This window comes from Megascapheus bottae, chromosome 5 (genome assembly GCF_031878675.1).
Source record: "Megascapheus bottae isolate mThoBot1 chromosome 5, mThoBot2.hap1, whole genome shotgun sequence".
Lineage (NCBI taxonomy): Eukaryota > Metazoa > Chordata > Mammalia > Rodentia > Geomyidae > Megascapheus > Megascapheus bottae.
Window position 1 is genome coordinate 27,656,426 of NC_143513.1, and position 23,271 is coordinate 27,679,696.

The 23,271-nt window shown below is 40.7% G+C and overlaps 1 protein-coding gene across 4 annotated transcripts in view; it reads right to left on the reverse strand.

The window, feature by feature from the left end:
* Cobl (cordon-bleu WH2 repeat protein) overlaps window positions 1-23,271 on the reverse strand; it is a 210,663-nt gene that overhangs the window by 46,709 nt on the left and 140,683 nt on the right. For 2 of the 4 annotated variants that reach the window (XM_090332846.1, XM_090332845.1), the window contains 2 exons: window positions 22,087-22,225; window positions 18,518-18,688 (listed from right to left, as the gene is read on the reverse strand). In XM_090332846.1, the coding sequence (XP_090188972.1) occupies window positions 18,518-18,688; window positions 22,087-22,225 (310 nt within the window). The remainder of the gene's footprint in view (window positions 1-18,517; window positions 18,689-22,086; window positions 22,226-23,271) is intronic. The other 2 variants (XM_090332848.1, XM_090332847.1) reach the window with 1 other exon arrangement.

Below are 23,271 nucleotides of genomic sequence, written 5' to 3' on the forward strand. Positions count from 1 at the left end.
CTGTCAAAGACACATTTTAAAAGATCGTTCAAAGGCAATATGCAGAATTAATATCTTAAGGAGAGTGTCACAAAAAGCACAGAATTAGAAAAGAGTGTAAAGACAAATGTTTTCTTTAATATTGGATGACTGAATCTTAACTTTTTTCCTGCTTTTCAAAAAAATGACAGTTCAAATGTTCTGTTGGACTATGTCAGGGAACATAAACGTGGCATGACACCATGAGTCTGGGGACATGAGGGAGGAAGACAAGAGAATAAAAGCCAGGTGTGACCTGACAATGGTCCAGAGGTATCTTTAATTGGGGCCCATTTCATAATAATTAAGATTTGTTGATGTTGGTCCTTGTTCTATGTCTTTTACATGTATCTGTGTGTGCAATTCTGAAAACCACTTTTTCTTCCCCCCAAAAAGTATCTGGCATAGAAAGGTTTAAGCAAGTTCCAAGTAACAGAATCAAGATCAGAGTCTGTGCAGTCTGAATTAGCTTGCTCTCTCCTGAGAGATGCTCAGCATCCTTTCTTTCCTCCTCTACTCCCACCCCCTGCCCAGAGAGCAGCCCAGTTGTCTAGGCAATAGATTCTGATCATCCAATCAGACAAGAAAATCTCAGCCCCGTTGCTGAATGGTCTATGCATTTTGGCGTAAGCCAATAGATACATGATTGCCTCTTGGTTGCAATGATTGGTTCAAGAGCTTAGATGAGACTTATTTTGGATAAATGAGGTCACTCCACCTTTAGAATTTCCTAGACAGGAACCTGTAACACAGCTTGAAATGCTCCCTGCACCTTAAAATAAAAGGTCATGTCTGCAGCTGTTTCCTGAAGAAATGAAAGCAGGTTCTCTAAGAGATAGGTGTATACTTATGTTCATCTCAGCAACATCCATGATAATCAAAGATGGAAGCATCTTGAATGCGTCTCAATGGATGAACAGATAAGGCAAATGTGATTTATACATACAATGGAATACTAGTCAGCCTTAAAGAAAATTCTGTTATATGGTAATACAAATCTCTCAATCTCTCCCTCCCTCTTGCCCTCCCTTTTTCAAAAGTACCAGGGCCTAATTTTTGCTAGGTGTTTCTCCAACCATCCCTTATTTTTTAATTTAATTATTTTTTCAAACAGTCTTGAGTTTTTGCCTGGTCCATTTTGGACAGTGATCTTTCTACTGATTTCTCAAGCAGTCAGCAGAACCACATTTACCTTATTGCTTCAGATTAGGGTCTAGCTAACTTTTTTCATATATTTTTTATTGTAATTAATAGAAGGGTTACATGATATTTGCCAGATAGAAGGTGCACTAATTCACATACATTGATACCCTTTCTCATGTCTTTGGTCCCCATTTCCCTCCCCCTCACCCCCACCCCTCATCTTGTTTTCCCCCCTTCCCTATCTAATTTCAACTAACCAAATACAAATATATCCAATATATCAGATTGCTGTCCCTTGGTTATCTAGCTAACTTTTTTGCTTGGGCTAGACCTGTGATGTGATCCTTCTGAGCTCTGCCTCCCGAATAACTGGCATTAAAGGCGGGCACATGGCATGAAGGCAAGACTCCTGAAGACATTTGGGAAAACATTGCTCCATTCACACAAGGTACCTTAAGTAGTCAAGCTCTAATTAGAAAATGAAATTGTAGTGTCATAGGCTGCGGAGAGGGACAGAAGGAACCTGTTTAACAAACTCACAATGTCAGATTGGGAAGAAGACTTCTTAGCCCTGGAGACCCGCTGCACACCAATGTAAGGATACTTGATACTGTTGAAATGTGCAATTGAAAATGATTACTCCTGGGCATTTTATGTTATTTTTAAAAAATCATAATAAAAGGCACACTAAACTGATTTGGCATCTTATTCAAACAGTGTAAGAACCTTTGCAGGGTCAAGCAAAATAAGTCTAAGCAAAACATAAAGGCAGCCAGGCCTAGCAACAGTCTCCAGGGCCCTTCTGCCTGGAATGTCTACAGTGCAATCTGTGGTTAATGGTTAATATTTGGGTTCAGTTTCCTCAGAAGTCCCATTAGCCATGAGAAGATGGTGACAACACGGCACACTCTAAGATGGATAGAATTCATTACATTAGAGCAGCGTGAATAACGGTGATTTCAGAGCAACGTTTACAACCCTGTGCATATGAAACATCTTCTCAACACTAACAAAACACAGAGGAGGAGAAAACAAATATTGAGCTTATTATGAATGATTTCCAAAGCCTTAATATTTCATATGTAGCTAAAGTATATGACATTCAATATGTGTTTGTGTGCGCATGCACACTCATGTGTATATGTATATTCACAACTGCTTGACAGGTGCAAGTTAAGAGGTGCACAGAGAATGGAAGGAAAAGAAAAAACCCAGGGACCCTCAATCTCAGCTCTGATAGAAAACTGGAGCCCTGGCCCATTCCTGGTGAAAGCGTATCTCATAGGAATTCTCAGCTTTGTCCTAGGAACCACTTGTAGAGCTGTCACCCCCTAACAACTTTGGGACAAGGATGAAATTCAACATTAGAGCAAAGACTGGACACACACAGGACACAGGAGAAAAAGGTGATCTCCCCCCCCCCACAAAACTTCCTGATCACTGCAGGGATTGAAAAGCAGGAGGGATCCATGGCAGAATTTAGGGGGAAAAAAACATTACACCTCTGCTGGCCAGACAGCAAGGCACACACATATAGTAGGATTCTGGATTCTGGACAGCCCTGGGCACTATCCTGCACTTCCACATAGTATAATGCATGTGCTTCAGCCTCACATCCTCATTTTCAGCAATCTGGGGATAATGTACAGCAGCTGATACAGATGGAACTGCATTCCCCCCAATGCATGTTGTTATGAAATCTGCACTGAACCTCCAGGAAATTCTGAATGCATTATAGAGATGAGGTCATTAAAGAAGTTATTAAGTTAAAATGCAGTCAACAAGAGTGGGCCCTGACCCAATGACTGGTGTCCTTAAAACAAGAAGAAATCAGTACTCCCAGAGGGAAGATTTTATGAGGACAGGGAGAAAACACCATCTTTTGTCTTCAAGTCAACAAGAGGCTTCAGTGAGAACCAACCCTGCCAAACACCTTAATCTTAACCTTCCAGTCTTCAGAAGTGGGCATGGAAATGGAGTGGTGTTTGAGCCTCTAGACTGAGATGACAGGGTACAGGGGCAGCCGTAGGCAGCCTGGCAGCAGTGGATCATGTTGCTGTGCAGAAAACATTCACGTAACAGTGAACTTGGGGACTCAAACTCTCACTTGAGCTGCTTTATTGTTCATGGCTGGCATTCTGCCACTGAAGTCATGCTTCCAGTCTGGTATTTAGCTGCTCAATTGGAAAAAAGAATCTCCCAGATTTTTTTTTTTCTGTCCAGGCTGCCTTTGAACTGAGATCCTCAGATCTCAGCTTCCTAAGTAGCTACAAGTACAGATGTGAGACACCCTGTGTATGACATGCCTGTAGTCTTAACACCAGGTTCAGCTGGTGGCTGCTGACTGAGTAAGGTAGCTTTAAGCCTGACAGAAGACCACCATCCACAATTCCAAGGCCAAGGCATGCCATCCTCAGCATTCTCATCTACCTTCCTGGCAAGGTTAGAGCAGGCACAGTGAGAATCTCATGGTACTTGCCCCTAAACTGATAAACATAGCACTAGGAGGAGGTCAAATAGAAGCCACACAAGCACACAGAAAAAGAGACAAGGCCTGACTTCAATATTAGATTGCTTTTGGATTCTGATGAGCTTTTTATCATATTATTTGCATATTTGCACAATAAGGGTAAGTAGATGTTGACCTAGTGTCAAGTTGTGGTAAAGAATAAAGGATTAATCCATGTGTATGTGTGGGGGATGAGGGAGGCAATTTTACCCACACCTGGGATGAAGCTATGAAGCCCTTCCAAGCCCATCTCTGGCCAAGTCCTTCCTGCAGTCCTACTGTGTGCGGTCTACTATGTGGTGCAAGGTGCTTCCTGGCTAACAGCCAGCAGATGCAGAGCGAATGAGAGGACCAGATGAAGCTGCAGCTTACTCCTATGGTGGTATAGGTTTCCTGTCTAATGCAGATGACTATTGATCTTATAGACTGAGTCATAGCTCTTCAATTTCCCTGTGGCCAATTAGGCACTAAAGAAGGAGCCAAACAATAAGTTCTTGGAGGGGCTAAGTGGACAAGTCCACAGTCCCTGCCAAGCCTGCCAAGGGGCCAAGCATAGGTTTGGGATACCTTGTGTGAAAGTAGATGAGTATAGAGCAGCAGTAAGAAGCAAAGGCTGTGCTGACCTCAGACTTTTTTTGGTCAGTCCTGGGACTTGAACTCAAGGACTAGGAACTGTCCTTGGGTTTTCTCAAAGTTTGTAACACTTTACCACTGAGCCACAGCACCACTTCTATTTTTTTCTGTGTATGGGGGAATGTGGAATCTAACTTAGGGCTTTATGCATGCTAGGCAAGCAATCTACTACTAGGCCATGCTCCTGGCCCCTGAGCTCATACTTTGATATGTGGGCATATATACACAATATACTTATACATGCATGCCATGATCATATTCATAATATGTACACTGGCACTCTTGGTATGCATGTATGTGCACATGTGGTATTTATACACATACAGTACAAATTCCTACCATTTAACTGCATTTACACATTGTGGAGATAAGTCTGTGTACATATATTTACACATAATGTATTTGTGTACATGCATGCGTGTACACGTATGTATGTGTATGGATAGAACTACATGCACACACATCCTTTTTAGAGCCACTGATCACCCCAGTAACCGAGGGTGAAGTGGCTGGTCATATGAGCACAGACCCTACATAGCCGTGTGATTTTAGGCAAGTCACGATACCCTTTCAGCCATATTTCCTTCTTTTTGTGAAAAGCAAAGCTTAGTCATCAAGCCTACTCTTTTTGTGTAACCGACTGCAATATAATACTTGCAAAAAAAAAAAAGCAAAAGCCTGATGTTGACTTAAAAAAAAATATATCTTTGGTTCTATTCTCTGCAAAGCTCTCTATCATTAGGATAACGAGGGCTCCCCCAGGTGGTTAAAATATGCAAGTAAAGCCACTTCTTAACTAGAACTACATTCCTTAAATAAGCCAGCCAGCCCTTCAGGAGCCTGCTAACCTAGCTGGAAGTACAGGAGGATAGGTGGGCAGCTGGCTCCCTGCAGTGAGGCACAGGAAGATGCTGCCCAAGCACTGGGCCCTGCTTACTCTCCAGATGGGAAACAGGCTGCTGGCTCCAGCTAGTGTTCAGATAGTGGTTGCCAGGCTGGCCAGCACAGTAAAGGAGTTGGGCTGATCTATGTGTAGACAGTGTCCTTTTATCTGTCCAGCAAGAGGACATAATGCTCCTGAAAACAACCTTAGGTTTCCCTAAATAAATAACTGTAGGTTTCTCTAAAGAAACCTAGACATGGGCCGGGAGTTTGGCCTAGTGGTTAAAGTGCTTGCCTAGCATGCATGAAGACCCAGGTTCGATTCCTTGGTACCACATACATAGAAAAAAGCTGGAAGTGGTGCTGAGGCTCAAGTGGTAGAGCTCTAGCCTTGAGAAAGTCCAAGGACAGTGCTCAGGCCCTGAGCTCAAGCCCAGGACTGGCAAAAAAAAAAAAAAGAAAAAAGAAACCTAGACATGGAACAGCATTCAGAGCCTTGTGTCTGTGCTCACACCCCCACCTTTTCATTTCACAGATGACAGATTCAGTCTTCCGTACTGACTACAGAAATGCCAAGGCCCGTTCTCCTTCATAGATCAATAATGTGACTTCATCTCTAAGGATGTTGATTTTAACACCTAATAGTCTGCTTTCACATTTAGAATCTGTCATTAAAGCCTATGCTTTTCTAATCTTTCCCATTCCATTTATAGCACTGTTGTAAGTTAATACATATGTAAAGTTACATGTAAAACATATACACACAGAGCAGGAACAGGTACAAATGATACAAAGGGACTTTGAGGGTGATGGATTATATTTGCTGGTATGATGTAGAGTTGTATGTGTCAAAACTTATTAAATTATATGCATATTGTACATATGTAGGTTTCTTGGTGTGTAAGCTATGAAAGATAGAAAGAAAAGCTGCTAATCCAATTAGTCTCCTTCTTACAATATCAATATAGATGTCTAGTTTCACTACTGGAGACTAAGTCTCAACTTACAGCCACTCACTAGTATTTTTGTATTTAATAAACATAATTCACTTGTGTCTTTTCACATAATATTTTGGCTACTGAGGCCCAGGACTATGAAGGCAGGAAATGTGTTGAGTGAGTGTTGGGTCAATCTCATGCTAGGATGGGCTCAGGATGGCCACACAGAGGCCCCGATCATGTGAGTGGGGTGCAAAAGGGGATTCAGGGTCATTTGCCCTTGCTCACTTATCAGATAGAAAATGGCACATGCACCAAGGGCTCCGTTATCAGTGTCTGGAGTCTGGAGGGCGGGGCTCCTGGACAACGCAACGTGTGGTATGGACTGACTTTGGCACACTTCAGCAGGAGCTGGCATCTCAAGTCAAGTCTGACTCAACACTAGCAACTTCACTGGGAAAAATCAATAGGCCACACAGACAGTCATCTTTAGCTCAGGACTGCACAATGAAAGAAGGTCTTTATATTCCTCCTCCTCTTCCTTCTTGTGCATTTAAATCACCCTTGTTTCTCACATGTCAAAGAAGATAAATGATTTGGATTTTACCTTTTGTTTTTATCCTCACACTTCTGTCTCTTAAACACATTTTATCAACTAGGAAGCAGTATTCAGTCTCAAAGCTCTAATCTCTTTCTTCTTCTTCTTCTTTTTTTTTTTTTTTTACAAAAATCTAGGCTCCTGACTCCTGCAATAAAGATGCATTGTTACTATTCTTTCTGTGAGGTTTGAACTCAGGGTCTTGAAGCTGCTAGGTAGGTGCTTTACCATCTAAGTCATGTCCTTAATCTTTGCACTTTAGTTCTTTTTCTGAATACATTCTCATTTATGCCCCAGCTGGCTTGGACTGTGATCCTCCTATTTATACCTTCTGGCTAACTGGTCTGACAGGCACACACCACCATATCCAGCGTTTTTATTTATTAAGATGAGATCTTGAAATTATTTTTGTTGTTGCCCTAGCTAGCTTCAAACTGCAATCCTTCTGATCTTCACTTCCCATTTCCCAAGTATCTAGGATTATAGGTGTGAGCCACTGCACCTGGGAATAATCTTAACAGAGAGAGAAAAACAGAGTTATAAAGCACTTCAGAATAGAATACAAGAAGTAATGATACATTTAAATCACAGAGCTTACACTAAAGAGAGTCTACTCAGTTTCACTTATCAATTATGTGTTGATACAATGAGAAACAAACCCCCCAAATATCCAGGTAATTCCTAAACCTCATTTTATTTGGTATTTGAATTTACATTGAAGCTTTTCAAGTTTACTTTCTGTTGTTCTACCATGATGACTGAAAAATGAAAATGATTTCTTGAGGGTTTTTTTCTCTGCTCAACATTCTTTGTATATGAATGATACAACAGTTCACATATACAAGTCATACACAAGTCACACACACACACACACACACACACACACACACACACACACACACACACACACACACACCTCACAAGGGGGAAAGGAGGCATTTGGATTGATTCCAGGACATGGACCATCAAAGAGGCTGTGATTACTGAAGGGCTTTACCTTTTGTTGGTAATCTGGGGAAGACATAATCCTACATCAATTGTAGAAAAGTTTGTTTGGTTATGGAAAATGTTAGTCTGCCTGTGGAAATGTTTTGAATCCAATTACATGAGCTATGAAAGTTGTGAACCAACTGTATCATATTATGGATCCAAATTAACATGAAAACTGTGAAAATTAGCAGCTGATAAGCATCACAAACACAGATGCAATGTGTGATTGATTATAATGGGTGCTAAAATGAAATACCAGAGAGAAGACTATTTGAAGATGCCTTTAAATTGTTTCAGCTAGAGAACTAATAGCATTTATATAAAACAAGAAGATTTCCACAGGAAGAAAAAAGGGGACTGGTAAACTGAAGTGACAGATACTATCATACAAACCTGACTCTGGTGCAGAAATCAAAGTGCCTTCCACTGTACACAACCCACATGGCCTCCACAGTGAGAATGTAAAGCATTTAATTCAACTGTAGTTGAAACAAAATGCTCATCTACTTTAGCATTTGCTATGAAGCTGTGAATCTCCTGGGGTTTTTTTCTTTCTGTGAACTTGTATGAACCCAGGCCAGCCATCGGGTCTGCTTGATTTGTGTGTCGCTTCTATTCAGATGGAGAAAAGAAACCAAGTCTTCTTTTGAAAGTTATAAGGTTAGAAATAACCCATAAGGAAGAATGGAATCTAGAGTGAGTCAGAAATGACAAAATGCTGGAGATTTGGAGAAAAAAAATGTTTCACTTTGGTAACTTCGTGTGATTCCTAGCAGATTCTAAACACAGGTTGTTGGTATGGTGCCATGACATATGTAAATCTTCATCTGCTCTGATTTTTACCCAATAGTGTATGAGGCTAGGCTATCAGGTGATCCATCACAGACATAAGTCAAGTAATATTGTCAAAGATTAGCCACCCACATCTGTGTTGGGCTTCACAATCAAGTAAATAGAGAAGCAGGGTCAAATCATAACCCTTATGGAAAGTGACTATTCAGAATTTATTTCCTTCCCAGCTCTCCATTGTCCTCTATTTTCAATAGAGTTCATGATTTTCTGCATTCTATTTTGTTTTGCTAACCAATAATTCTCAGTAGCATCACCTCCCCTGTCATTGTAATGCTCTGGCTTGAGATTTTTCTGCTGTCATTTTTCTGCAGCATAATAGGTACTTCCAACACAAATACTTTATTGCTGTAATTATATACAATCTTCCACAATCTTTAATGTCTGGATCACAAATCCTGATACTTTTCTTAACATTTTGTAAACATTACCTTTTCTTGTTTAGACTTTTCTCACTTAATGATCTGAGGCCAGATGACTGCTATTTAGCAGACAACAGTCCTTTATTTCAGGGGGAAGAAAGAAAGAGACAGTTTCTAACTTGTTCTTTGTGAATACATTTTTCCCTCTATCAATATGTGGCACCATATTGGTTCAATGTAGCTCTATTTTCTTTTTCTTTTAATTTTTGTGTATGTTCTAGTATTGGGGCTTAAACTCAAGGCCTTTTTCACTCAGCCTTTTTACTCAAGGCCAGCACTCTGCCACTTGAGCCATACCTCCACTTTTGGGTAAGAATCTCTTAGTGGTCTTCTGGGCTGGCTTTGAATGGCGATCCTCAGATCTCAGCACCTAATGGGCTTTGGTATTCATACCATGATTTGCTGTGGACATTTCTGTATTAGTTAACAAATATTTTCATTGGATCAATTAGACAACAGTTCTACAGGTAAAAGGTATGATTTTTTCTTCTTACTTTGAGAAATAATCTTTTTTGTGGGTCATGGGGCTTGACCTTGGCCTGCACGCTATCCCTGAGCTCTTCAGCTACCGCCCTACCCTTGAGCCAAGCCTCACTTCTCATTTTCTAGAGGATAATTGGAGATGAAAGTTTCAAGTTCTTTTGTGCCTGGGCTGGCTTTGAACCCTGATCCTCAGATCTCAGCTTCCTGAGTAGTTAGGATTACAGGCATGAGGCACTGCACCCAGCTGAGAAATAATTTTTTTAAAGGCTTCTGGAGAGAAACTTGGGAAGCTATAAGTACAAGCATGCCTTTGCAAACAACTAAAAGGTTATCAAAGCACTAAAAACTGTAATCTTAGCTACTAAGGAGGCTTAACTCTGAGGATCCTGGTTTTAAGATAGCCCAGAAGAAACATCTGTGAACTCTTACTTCCAATTAACCACTAAAAAACTAGAAGTGGAGCTATGGTTCAAATGGTAGTGTCAGAGTTGAGAGGAAATGCTAAGAGGCTCAGCCCAGGCCCTGAGTTCAGGCTCTAGTAGCATGACTACAATAACAACAACAACAGAAATATAATCAAAACACACAAGAACTACTTGTCTTTTTTGTCAATTCCAGATCTTCATGCATAATCCGTTTCACCCAGTGTGTTTGTCTGTGGGTTGGCTGAGATGACCAGTAACTGGGATCTTGAATTCCAGGAAGAGCGGCAGCATCCCACACAGACATGGCTGACACATCCTAGGTCACTAGGCCCACCACCCAAGCCTCTAGACTAGTGTTCATCCAATTAATCCATGTGTATGAGGATCCACAGGTATGTGGAATCTATGTTTGGAATGCTTGCTCTTAATGTTCTAAAAATTGATGTAATTACCTAGCATGAAGTTAGTGCTCCAAGGGTATTGAGTGGACAAATGAATGAATGATTCCATGAAGCGAGACACACCCTTCTTTTTGTAAACTAGTCAAATGGCAAATAACAAGGTAACTTGTAAGACACACAGGTATTGGGCCCCATGAAACTCTAAATGGGTAGGGATTTACCACAGGTTGTGAATTCACACAGATTTTGTTTGTAGCTCACTTGTTTAGGTATTTTGTTTTACCAGATTTGGCAGAATATTCCAAATTGATGACACTGAATAATTTATGGATACAATTTAATTTTGAAGGAAAAGTAAGACTAAATTTTGGAACAGAAGGGAGAGTAAGAAAAACATGAATAAATAATGAATTCGAATGAAATGAATGTTTTTCACAGAAATAGACCCATGTATCTATACATGTCAGATAGATCACCATCACCAAACTTAGAATTTACATCACAAAGTCTTTCCCTCCTACAAAGAAACAGAAAGCTGGGTCAAATCAATCACTTTAATTGCTGTATTTCTATGTAAATTCTAAAAAAAAATAAAGTAAACTGTGAGTATACAAATGAGGAAGAAGAATGAAGAATGGCAACAGCATCAACCCAGGACAGCAGAGATAACCAGGAAAGTTCAAGAAGAGGTCTGTCCATCAGAAGCGCTTGCCATGAGAAGGGAATGAGGCACAGCAATAAACTGTGGGGAGGGGGCAGAAATAGATGGCAAAATATGAATGCAAACTCACAGAGAAATAAAAGTCTGCCAGTATTAGTCATCTTTGAACCCCTGGGGATTTAATACTGCATAGAGAGTGATTGCTAGCCAAATTATGTTAGGATTGCTTTCCCATCTTTTCTATATTTCTACATGAGTTGCTAAAAGAGTCTCTTAATCTAACACATCAAATTCTTTTTTTTTTCCCCTTTTTTTTGTGGGTCATGGGTAGGCCTGGGCATTGTCCCTGAGCTCTTCAGCTCAAGGCTACCACTCTACCCTTGAGCCAAGCCCCACTTCCAGTTTTCTGGAGGTTAATTGGAGATAAGAGTGTCTGGTCCTTTTATGCCGGGGCTGGCTTTGAACCTTGATCCTCAGATCTCAGCCTCCTGAGTAGCTAGGATTACAGGCATAAGCCACCGAGTCCAGCTAACACATTAAATTCTGTCCAGTGTAAGGACTATCACTTCACCTATTTAGGACTCTCTCAGGGATTCAAATAAAATTATTGGGTTTGGTCTGAAACCTGCACTTCCTTACAAGCTACAAGCAGAGACACTCAGCAGCTGATAGACACCGGTCGTTTGTTCCTCTTTGAAAAGGAGTCGACTTTAAGACTTGCTTTGTGATGCTGTCTCTTTCAGATCAATGTATTTGACATTGATGATGGAGAAAATGGAGATATGCTCAAGCATAACCCTAGACATTAAGTGCAGGCATATTTTGAAGTCCATTGTTTATAAGGAAAAAGCTTGTCTCCACTCTTGAAGTCCTACTGTTTTCTTTAGTGTGGTACTAAAGGCCATCACACTGAAGTACTACTCAGTCTTCACAGGCCTTGGAGTACAGCGATTAAAATTTAAAATGATGATGCTTGAACTCACACCCTAACATATACATCCCTAAGACCCATGATGTATTAATAGTCTGCTATCAGTAAGGGAATGGTCATAGATGTGTGACTCCTTCCTATGGTTTCACTGGTAAACAACAGTAACAGGCCTTAATAAAAATTTTGTACTGATTTTGAAGAAGAAAAATATCATATCCATGCCTCCTTTTAGAAAAGGACTTTAATTTATATGAATCCATAAAGAACTTCTCATAACTCTTAAAATTACATTAATTATGGGTGTGTATATATGTGTATACACATGTGTGCATATATATAGCTATCTTTATTTAAGGCCGGGAGTTTGGCCTAGTGGTAGCATGCTTGCCTAGCATGCACGAAGACCTGGGTTTGATTCCTCAGTACCACATACATAGAAAAAAGCCAAAAATGGTGCTGAGGCTCAAGTGGTAGAGCTCTAGCCTTGAGAAAGTCCAAGGACAGTGCTCTGGCCCTGAGCTTAAGCCCAGGACTGGCAAAAAAAACCCCTATATTTAAGGTTTATATTAACACAAACATATGTATGTACATATGTGTATGTACATATATGTTTCCATTCCTAACCTGACTTCATGCAGCAATGCATGAGACATAGTCCACAAAGGTGTAATTATTTGGGTAGGTTTAATGCTTGATTATTATGACAATCAAAAATAAATCTGTCCTCAGTTTAACAAAGCTGTTTTTCTTCTCTTCAGCATTCCTGTTCATATTTGTTACTCCTCTGAGTGATATGTTGGTAAATGGTAATCAACTGTCTGGGAAGAAAAAGTATAAATAGATACCAGTGGTTTTCTGCAAAGGATGGGAAACACAATATTTACAAGAAGTATAACATATGTCATACTAATTTTTGTAAATTCTCATCTTCAGTCCATTCTAGGTGAATTTAGTGATTTTCAGGGTACAAAACTAAAAGGCAACAAATTTGTTTCCAGTTTCTCTAATGTCCTTCTGAGCAGGGACAGTTTCTGCTCCCACAGTCAACAATTTCCTGCCATTCTAGGAAAAGGACCATTTGCACTTGATCCCTCTCCTGTTTTCTCAGATGCTCTGCCTTTCCTCAGGGCAGCCCAATCAGCTTGCAGCTGCTTCTCTAGCCATGGGCAGCAAAGTGGTAGATAAACAGACAAGAGGAAGTGTGCTTCCTAGGCTCATTCTGATCTCCATATACCTGCAGACATTGCAAGGACAACTTCTAGGATGAACAAGACCCAGAGAATTGTGTCTGTATGTTCCAAACTTCAAACTGAATGGCTTTGTTTTGAGACAAGAGGGGCATATCATTGGGGTTCAGATTTGAGAATGAGGCATTTGGTGACTTTTTAGATGTCTGGTCCTATACTCTTAGCTTGTGTCCTAATCTATATAGCCGCTCTACAGGACATTTGTTTACAGTGCAAACTATTACTAAATTTAAGTCTGTGAACCTCAAAACTGTCTTCTTCTAATTTAAGATGGTAGTTATTTTCCCATCTTATCTCCCTATTTTGGAATTTCATTCATATGCTTTAGAATAGGACAACTATTCACAAGTTAAGGGAAAAAAATCAGTCAGCTAGAAATAATACAATAGTCATCAGTGCTAGACTTGTATCTAGCAAAACGTGACATCTTTCCTCTGTGCACACAATGGGTGGCCAATTCCCCTATAAATGTACATCATCTGAAGAAAGATTTATTTGCTCAAGCCTGGTAGAGGAAAATGTGTGAGAAAATGACAGTCATTGGGTGGTTTAATTGTAGCCATTTAAAGCAAATTGAAGATCTGTAATTGAGCTCCATATGCATTGATCCTTAAATCCCCAGGGTCTTCTAATTGGAAGAAGTAATTGATAACTTGTTAATAGCCTAGTTATAATCAGTACTGTAAATCTTGTAAACAAACAATTCAATGTAACTGAGAGAATTGGCTCTATTATTTAGCATGATTCTGAGTGAAGATTCAATTTGAAATCAAACACAAGCAGAAAGCAAGCTGGTTAGAAAGTTATGGGACAACATCCAAACGCACATAATTCTATTGGATGAGACATGCATACATAGACAGCATTTACATACACTAAAGATATATAACAGTTATTATGAAAGTTTATCAACAAGAAGCAAAAGATTAAAGGGTATAGAACAGAGTGCTATTAAACTTTTGTTCTCAACATCTGTGCTAAGAAATACACACTGCTTGTCACGAGTGGCTTAGGATCATAATCTTAGCTGTTCAGGAGGCCAAGACTTGGTAGGAGAGTGGTTAGAAACTAGCCTGGGAAGAAAAGTCAGAGAAACTCCATATCCATTTACCCAGCAAAGTGGTACACTTGGAGGCATGACTCATAAGCACCAGTTATAAGCAAGAAAGTAAGTGAGAGTACAAAGCCTTGAGTTCAAGCCCTGATACTGGCACACATTCACAAAAACTAAACCCAAGCCAGTCATTGGTGGTTCACACCTGTAATCCTAGCTACTAAGAAGGTTGCTATCTGAGGATAGTGGTTTGAAGCCAGCCTAATAAGGAAAGTCTGTGAGACTCTTATTCCCAATTAACTACTACAGAGAAGGAAGAGGAGGAGGAGCAGCAACAGCAGCAGTAGCAGCAGCAGTTGGTGGTGGAACTGTGACGTAAGTGGTAGAGCAGAGAAGCTCAGGGACTGTGCCCAGGGCCCTGAGTTCAGGTCCAGGACAGGTCCCTAACAAAAAAGAACCCTCTACATAGCACTTTTGAGAGATCATAGAGCTCATTCTTCTACATGTGTAGTATTATCATCATGGAAACTACTAAGTTTGACCATGAAGAAGCTGGCAGAAGGTATACAGAAAGTGCTTCAATGCTATTACAAAGTGATGTCAGACAGAAAGTGTACATCTCTAAACACCTGCCCTCAACTGGTTTCTAAAAGGCTGAATTTTGGTAGTATAAGACTATGTGTCCTAAGTTGGCAGGGATGTGGTCAAGAGGGATCCCTACTACACTGTTGGTGGAAGTGTAAAATCATTCAATAAGTCTGGAAAGCAGTATGGAGGTGCCTCAAAAGACTAAACACAGAGCTCCCCTATACTCAGAAATTCCACTACTGGGCATTTACTCATTGGTCCAGAAACAAGGACATATGAAATCTACTAGCACAAAGATGTTCATTACAGCAAAGATATGGAACCAACCCAGATGCCCCTCAGTTGATGAGTGGATCCACAAGATGTGGTATTGATACACAATGAAATTCTATGCTGCCATCTGTAAGAACGACATTGCCCCATTTGTAAGGAAATGGAAAGACTTGGGAAAAAAATCATATTAAGTGAATTAAGCCAGACTCAAAGGAACATAGGCTCAATGGTTTCCCTCATCTGTAATAATTAGTACACATCTAGAACTCTTCTAGCAGAGGATTATAATAACTCAAACCCTAGATACATAAGGCCATATAGGATGAGGCCAAATTAATGGACCTCCAGGACATGGAAACAAGAGCTTAACTATAAGTGACTGTGATTCTTTATGTATTATGTTTTTCTCTTTTCTCTTGTGTTGCCCTTTGGTTAATCTCAATGGTACAGTATCCCACTTTGTAACCTGGTATATTATATAGATGTTTACTTGTTTATTTGAAATAGGAGGGGAAAATGAGGGGAGGGGTGGGAGGAGGGAAATGTGGACAAAAACATGAGAAGGGGTAGCAATGACAAGTAATGCACCTTCTATCTGGCAAATATAATGTAACCCTTCTTTTAATTATAATAAAATACATATTATAAAAAAGATTATGTGTCCTACAGCAGGAAGTAATTTTCAATGAGAGATAATATTCATTGTCTTTTTCCTTTATCACCACGTTTTCATTTTTTTTTTCTTGCTATTCTAGGTTTTGAATTCAGGGCTTTGTGCTTTACTTGGCAGACATTGTGCCACTTGACCCATGGCCCTTCTCCAACACTTTTTTTCTCCCCTTGTATTTTCAGTAAGGTCTTCCACTTGTCTCTAGCCCAGACTGTACCACAGTCCTCCTATTTACATTTCCTATAAAGCTGCAATGACAGGTATGTAGCATCAACACCCATTTTTTTATAGCTTGGGATGAAGTCTCACAAACTTTTTGGTTTAGGGGTGGCCTTAGACAATGATCCTTTCAATCTCCACCTCCTGATTAGAGCTAGGGTTACAGGCATGTGACATAGTTCCCAGCAAGAGCCAATCAATATTCTTAAGATTCAAAAATGGAGCGCACAATTTCATTAGCCCTATTTTCTTTTCTTACTACTAGGAAGCAAGACAGGTATATCTCTGGGTATACAGTAGTATCTACCTTTATCCATAGGGAATACGTTCCAAAACTACCAGTGGATGATAATGGCAAACACAGAGTTTATTTGATTTTTACTAGAGACTTTGTAATGTGCACATATGATTTCTTTTTTCCTCCCTAAATAAGATGAAAATCATTTTACTTCAAGGGTGCTTCACTGAATGCCTATCACCACTGGTCCTACATCCCAGAGCCAGTATTAAATAAAATAAAGGTGACTTGAACACAGGAATAGCTGACGAGAGTGAGTAACATATATGGCGTAGATACATGGCTAAGGATGATTCATGTCCTGGACATGATGGAGCTGGACATCAGAACAATGCACCCTTTGGAAGGTATGAATGATGTCTGTAATATTCCCCTTGATATTTCCAGGCCATGATTAACCTTGGATAAGTAATGCTATGGAAAGTTAACCTTTTGGTAAGGAAGGGCTTCGGTAGTCATAGTATTTACTCTAGTCTGTAAAAGAAAGAAACTAGAGGACTAGCCCTATTTGGCTACTTCTGCTTTTATTTTAACCATCTCAGTAGAATATATTCTGTGCGGTACAAATCACAGCTTATATGATAAAGCTAAAGATGTCTCATGGAAGTTTTAACACATAAGGAAAAAACGATCAGGTGATGTGCCAAGTGAGACCGAGGGTGGACAACTTCTACTGAGAAAATCACTATATCACTTATAGTGGGAAGGCATCTCAGCTAATTTTTCCCCAGGATGACGAAACTGGAAGGGAGAACTAGATGGGGGATTGTAGGAGGGATTCCTGGTAGACAACTTTGCTTGCCCCTGTAAGTACTCAGGGGGTTTCTACTAGCAACATGGTGTCTCTTTGTCAAGGAACACAGTTTTAAAGTTGAACTCAGGAAGAGATAAGCAAAAGCTTGTAGCTGGCATACAAGAATCTACCCAGCATCTACAAAGAGCCAACTGTCAGTCTGGGAGTACAGTTGAAAAGCACACAAGGGCATAAATTCATAGTTGACACTTGATATTCCTGACTATTTATGCCTTCCTCAAGACACTTGCAGGTGGTAAAAATACCACCTGCTGCATTTCAGCATGATGGGGAAAAAAAGCTTTAAAAATAAATGCAAAGGATTCATTTTTCTCAGGATTCCTTAAGTCTCCAACTAAAGAAGGCCAGTTGCATTCTGCCTGGTTGAGCAGGCAATCATGGTTTCTCATTGAGGGAAACAATAGACAGGCTAGTCCTGCTAATTAGATAACATAAAAAGGGTTGAATGGTGCAGTGAGTACAACAGCTGGAAGAAAGAGAAAGGAGCAGAAGATAAATTCTGTCTACCGTAGGCTACCTCAAAGCTGCTGAGCACTGGGGAGACTGAATGCCTCCTGGAGCCTCTCCTCTAGACTGATTCTTCTATATTTTATTATAGATATTTCTGTGGGATGAGAGTGATTTGTGCTATGATTTGTAGAGAAAGATGAAACAACTCAGGACTATTTTGTTTAGAAAAGCAAAGAAGCAATGTTATAATGATCTTTTCTGCCCACAACAAAAAGAAAGCTATTACAGATAAAAATAAGGTGGTTCCAACATTGGCTAAATACAAACTCCCTCAACAGAGGGGCTGAGCATACCACTATGGGCAACAGCCGTTACAGAGCCACTACTGTGACCTTGGGAACATGTGAGTGTGAACGTGATGGCTGCCATGTGAGTGCTGTCTGAATGCATATAGTTTTAAAGACTCTCAACCTTATGCATAGCAGGAATGCTATGCATAATGCTTATTGAAGTTCTAAAGAAATCTCCAGATGCTAGGAGGAAAGCCCCCTAACAGACAAGGCTGCTGAGTAATAAGAAAAATAGAAGTAGAATTCTGTTTGCTGCCTATCTCAAACTGGTTCCCTTCTGGTTTGTCAGTTTCCAAGGCCTGGCCACTGGCTATAAGGTCTGAGTATAACTTATCAATTAAGTTCTCAAGCCCCAGAGCACAATACCCTTGTATGTTCCCTGTGGAGTGAGCCTGGCATCAAACTTGAAAGCTGCCGTGCTGGGCGGGCCACTGTGGCTGTCAGCAGTCATTCAGAGGATCATTTTCTACTCACTATACCTCCACCCACCAGGCTCACCTTCAGCCAAAGACTAACCACAGATATGAACCACTAGCTGGCAACAGAACACACTGCATGGAGCAAGTAAAGCTGGGAAGGAAAGGCACAGACATCCAAAGGTGACAGTGGAATTCTAGACACCCAGCCCCACCCCCAGGGACACATCCAGAAGGGAAACAAAAGGCACGTACGTCTGGGTCTCAGCTCTGAGGCCTTGGAACCAGCACCTTCCCCAGGAAAGCCGAGAGGCTCCACCACATCTGTGTCAGGAGGAGGGTAAGGTGGGGGTGGGGGAAGCACTAACTGGGGTGGACCCCGAGCTGTGCCTCTGGGAGGCTTTTGAGGCACCTGCCGTCCAATACCTACATGGAATCAACCAGGAGGGACTTCAGAAAGTTCAGCCAAAGATCCCCAGCCTTCCAACAGACCACATGTTCACACCACCATTACTCACAAGTGACCACATCCAGCCACACCCAACACCAAATTCTTATCCAAGCTCCTCTTGCACCATCTGCAATCACAACACACCTCAACATTTATATTTGTAGTGTTCTATCACCAAGCCAATTTGGGAAAATCTGCCTGGGTATAAATTGTTTCTGGCAGGCACAACTATGGCCTGGGATGAAACTGTTAAGGAGAGCCCTGTAAACAGTGCTCTCACTCTATCTCTTGAGCCATACCTTTACTCTTCCCTGTTTTTCACATTCTTTCTTAGGGTCACAGAATTGTGTTCTACCTAAATCATTTCCATCCATCAATTTATTATGAGTAGACCGGCCAGTGACTTTGTTTACTGCTTTCCAGCCTATTTATACTATACCTCTTTTACTATTTAAGGCAGTAATTTTCAAAGTTTCATTTGAAGAGAATCCTGAATTACAGAAAGAGTTAGAGGTGATGGGCCCAGCTCCACTTCATGTCAGGAATCAGAAGAATCCCTTTGCATTACATGCTTTAGAATTCTATATAAAAAATGGCTTTCTATACTAATGAGAAATTTTAAAAGCCAATGACCTTATGAAATAAATGATATGAATTATCTGGGTCATAGATCAGGTTTACTCTCATTTCTTTCAAGAACTTTCTTCAAATTTCCCAATTCAGAATCGCCTAATACCACATTTTTGCTTGAAGTGATTTTTTATTAAGAAACACTACTTCTTTACCAAGAGATATATTTTTTTATTACTTTTCTTGGATGTGTCTCTCTAGATGTGGAAAAATGTTAATTTCCCCTGATCACAACACTATTTCCTCCACCAAACTGCTAGTACTCCAAAATCAGTCCGCTGGCACTAAAGTCAGGCCCACATGGGTGACCTTATGTGAAAAGACATGCTGAGGCCAGGCACACAGGAGGGATGCTCAAAGGTTCATTTATGCTTCCAAATAGATTAAAACCCAAATCAAACTAAAAGACTGAGTGAAAATTTCAAAATAAACTTCTTTTATATATGTAGATGTCTGAGCAGAACAACTCCTCAATACTTTCTGTGGACAGGGCCTACTATTGTCCTTTCAGCCTGAGTCTTCAACTTAGCTTGGGTTTGATGTTGTACTGTTGATGACTTTGAATTCATGAGGAGTTCTGACAGGGTTAGAAGTTTGTCTGTCATTGCCACTCAGATCTTCTCTACCATCCCGGGCCCTTTAGTTGGAAGGGAGCTCCTGGCCTTCTCAGTTTTCACAAACAATGGTTCATAGACAGGAAGAAGTACATGTAGCTAAGTACTATTACTCACAACTCCTCAACTTTAGAACACCAGTCATGCATCACTGGGGGCATCCAAGGGCACCAGCTTAGCCCAGGTGGAGAAGGCACTCCAAGTACCACGTTCATAAAGACTATGACTCTCTTGGCTGAATGAGGAGTCTTTCCTAGCTTGACATAGCTGTCTGCTCTTGAGTCAGGCTTGACTTAGCTTTATCCACACAGTTCCTTCTAGAAGATGCTTCTGAGAATTTCTACAAGGAGCACACTGAACTTAAAGGAATTTCTCCTTTCCAAAGAGAAAGGGTGCACCTCATCATGACATAGTAGAAAACTTGGTTTAACTGAACAACCTATTGATAATGATTTTTTTAATCTAATGGTCTTGTCTCCTCGAAGAGAGGATGTACTAACATGAAATATACGTTACTGCTTCTTAAGGTAATTGATTCTCAAGCTGTGAAATGCTAGGGCATTGAAAGTGAGATATTAGTTAATGGGGAAAATGCTGACAAACACACAAAGAGCCCTTACTAAGGCTCCAGACCTTGACAGTGCAGCCACATTATCTCTGAAATTATTTTACTCTTGGGCCAAACATACTGTCAAAACAGGGGCCTACCTTGGCAGATTCAGGCCCTGGCTAGCCGCCTGATGACTTCAGGAAGAGCTCTGCTTGTTTGTTTGTTTGTTTGTGCACTGGAACTGGGGCATGATCTCAGTACCTGAGTGCTGCCCCTCAGCTTTGTTCGCTCAAGGCTGGTACTCAGTTGAGCTAGAGCTAGAGCTCTACTTCCAGCCTTTTGCTGGTTAACTGGAGATTAAGTGTCTCATAGACTTAACTTCCTGGGCGGGCTCAAAACCTCCATCCTCAGACCTCAACCTCCTGAGTATCTAGGATTAAAGTGTGAGCAACTAGCACCTAGCTAAAGATGCATATATATATATATACATATATACATACATTCATATTTCTGTATAGTCATGTAATATTCTTTTGGGAAGGCGTAGTCGTGGGTGGACACTATACCGCACCCTGTTCCAACTTCTTCCCTGAAAAAGTGATTTCTGTTCCTATGTCCATGAAATAATACAAAACTCTGAACGAATTTTAAAATGAAATGGAGTTGAAGCTCCATCCATACACATCTCTCCTGTTCACCTGAGGGTAGAGTGTAATAATTCACAGGTTACTTTCTGCTTACAAGCACTAGGATTCCATCTTCTCAGGGTTTTCTTATTCACCAAGTATACCATGGTCTTTTCTAAGACCCTGTACAATAGCTACGTAAATGGAGATCAGTTGCTAACAAGATGGTCAGAAAACTACTGGCGGATTTATTATAGGCCGGGTATCCTAAAGCTGAAATGCTTAAGATTAGACACCTTTCAGATTTTTTTCTCCCCAATTTTAGAACATTATAAGATATATCTTTGGGATGAGACTCAATTTTAAATATGAAATCTCCTTATCCCTTACCCCCAGAACCTGGAGGTAATTTTCCACAACATTTTAGATAATTTTGTGTATGAAACTAACATTTCACTGGGAGGAAATTTCCACTTGTGGCATGATATCAGTGCTTAAAGTTTGCAGGTTTTGAAGGATTCTCGAATTTGGAATTTCAAATTAGGGATTCACAGCTACATACATTGCATGGGGGCCTAAGATGACTTCAAATGTTAGTCTTTCAAAACAGTCTAAGGATGTCATCTTAGGAACTGATCTTTTGACTATAAGTGGGATACACTTGCCACACACTCACACTCACACTTCATTTGTCACTTTCCTGGCTTTGTCAGCCACTCTCCACCCTTCCTACCACCCCAAATCCTCATTGCTCACTTAATTCCCATAAATACTGCTAGTGAGCTACAAGATGAACTTACAACTCTTCATTTCTGGACTGTTTTTCTTGAATGTAACTGTTTCCTGAGTTAGTGCTGGCCCGGCTGCGTGCACTGAGAGAATGTTAATAGCAGTGGTAATAAGGCACATGCAGCAGGCATCTTGGAGACATGCAGAGAGCAAGCCAAACTCACCCACTGCGCTCTTCCTGTTCTCTTCCTTGTCCTCCCTGCGATTGGGGACCAAGGGACTTGGCGGCGGTGGCTGTGGCGGTGGAGGCGCTGGTGCTCGCCGCTTCTTCTTCTGCAGATCAACCTGGGAGCTGAGAGATACCTAAAAAGTGCAAAGGAGGAAGACAGGAGGGTCAGGATGATTCTTCAAGGGATGAAAAGTGTGAGTGTGTGTGTGTGTGTGTGTGTGTGTGTGTGTGTGTGTGTGTGTGTGTGAGACATGCCATCTACAGAAGCAGCCTGGTGTGGCACAGGAACTATAAGGAAATTTTAAGATTGCGGCTCCCATTTTGAGTATTCTAAGGCAGGCAGAGATGAGTGTGGCTCAACTCTCTCCCCTTTTCCCCAGCCCATCCCCGAGCCCTTGCCTTGGACTAAGGCTGGTTCCTTGTTTTTTCCTATCTATAGTCCAGAACAACCAGGGCTGGCACAGTCCATGCCCAGCACATCACTGGATCTAGAATTACAATGAAGTTTCTTTGTAGATGGGGCCTTAGATCAATATATGGGACAGAAATTTCCTAGTCAGAGAAGAAATTCAGCTCCTGCACAGACTCTTTAATAAAAGTTCACAGCTTTTTAAGGTAATTTTCCAGTCTTGGATAGGTCTCATTTTATGTAAATTAATTAATTACACTAGGTTTTGAACTCTGTGTGTGTATAAATGTGCGTGTGTGTGTATGTGTAAAACATTATTTTAAATACTCAGTATCAGCTATAAGCACTTATTGTAGGAAGTATAAAGTGTACCTAAAGGCTGAAGTTTTTTTTTTCTTTTAGGGTACTGGGGATGAAAACCAGAATTTCTTGGACACTAAGCAGGCACAATACAGGTGAGCTTTATGCCCTTTGGGAGATATAAGATATAAGAAAAAGGAAGAAAATAAGCCCAGAGCCAGTGGCTCACATATGTCACATGTGTAATCTTATCTACTATGGAGAATGAATCTTAAAGGTTCATAGTTTGAAGCCAGTAGAAAAGTCTGTGTGACTCCATCTTCAATTAACCAATTCTGGAGGCATGGCTTTAAGTGGTGGAATGCCAGCTGTGAGCAACAAAGTTGAGTGAGAAGGTGAGGCCCTGAGTTCAAGTCCTGGTACCACCATGGAAAATGTTTTAAAAGGAAGAAAATGATTACACTTCATTAA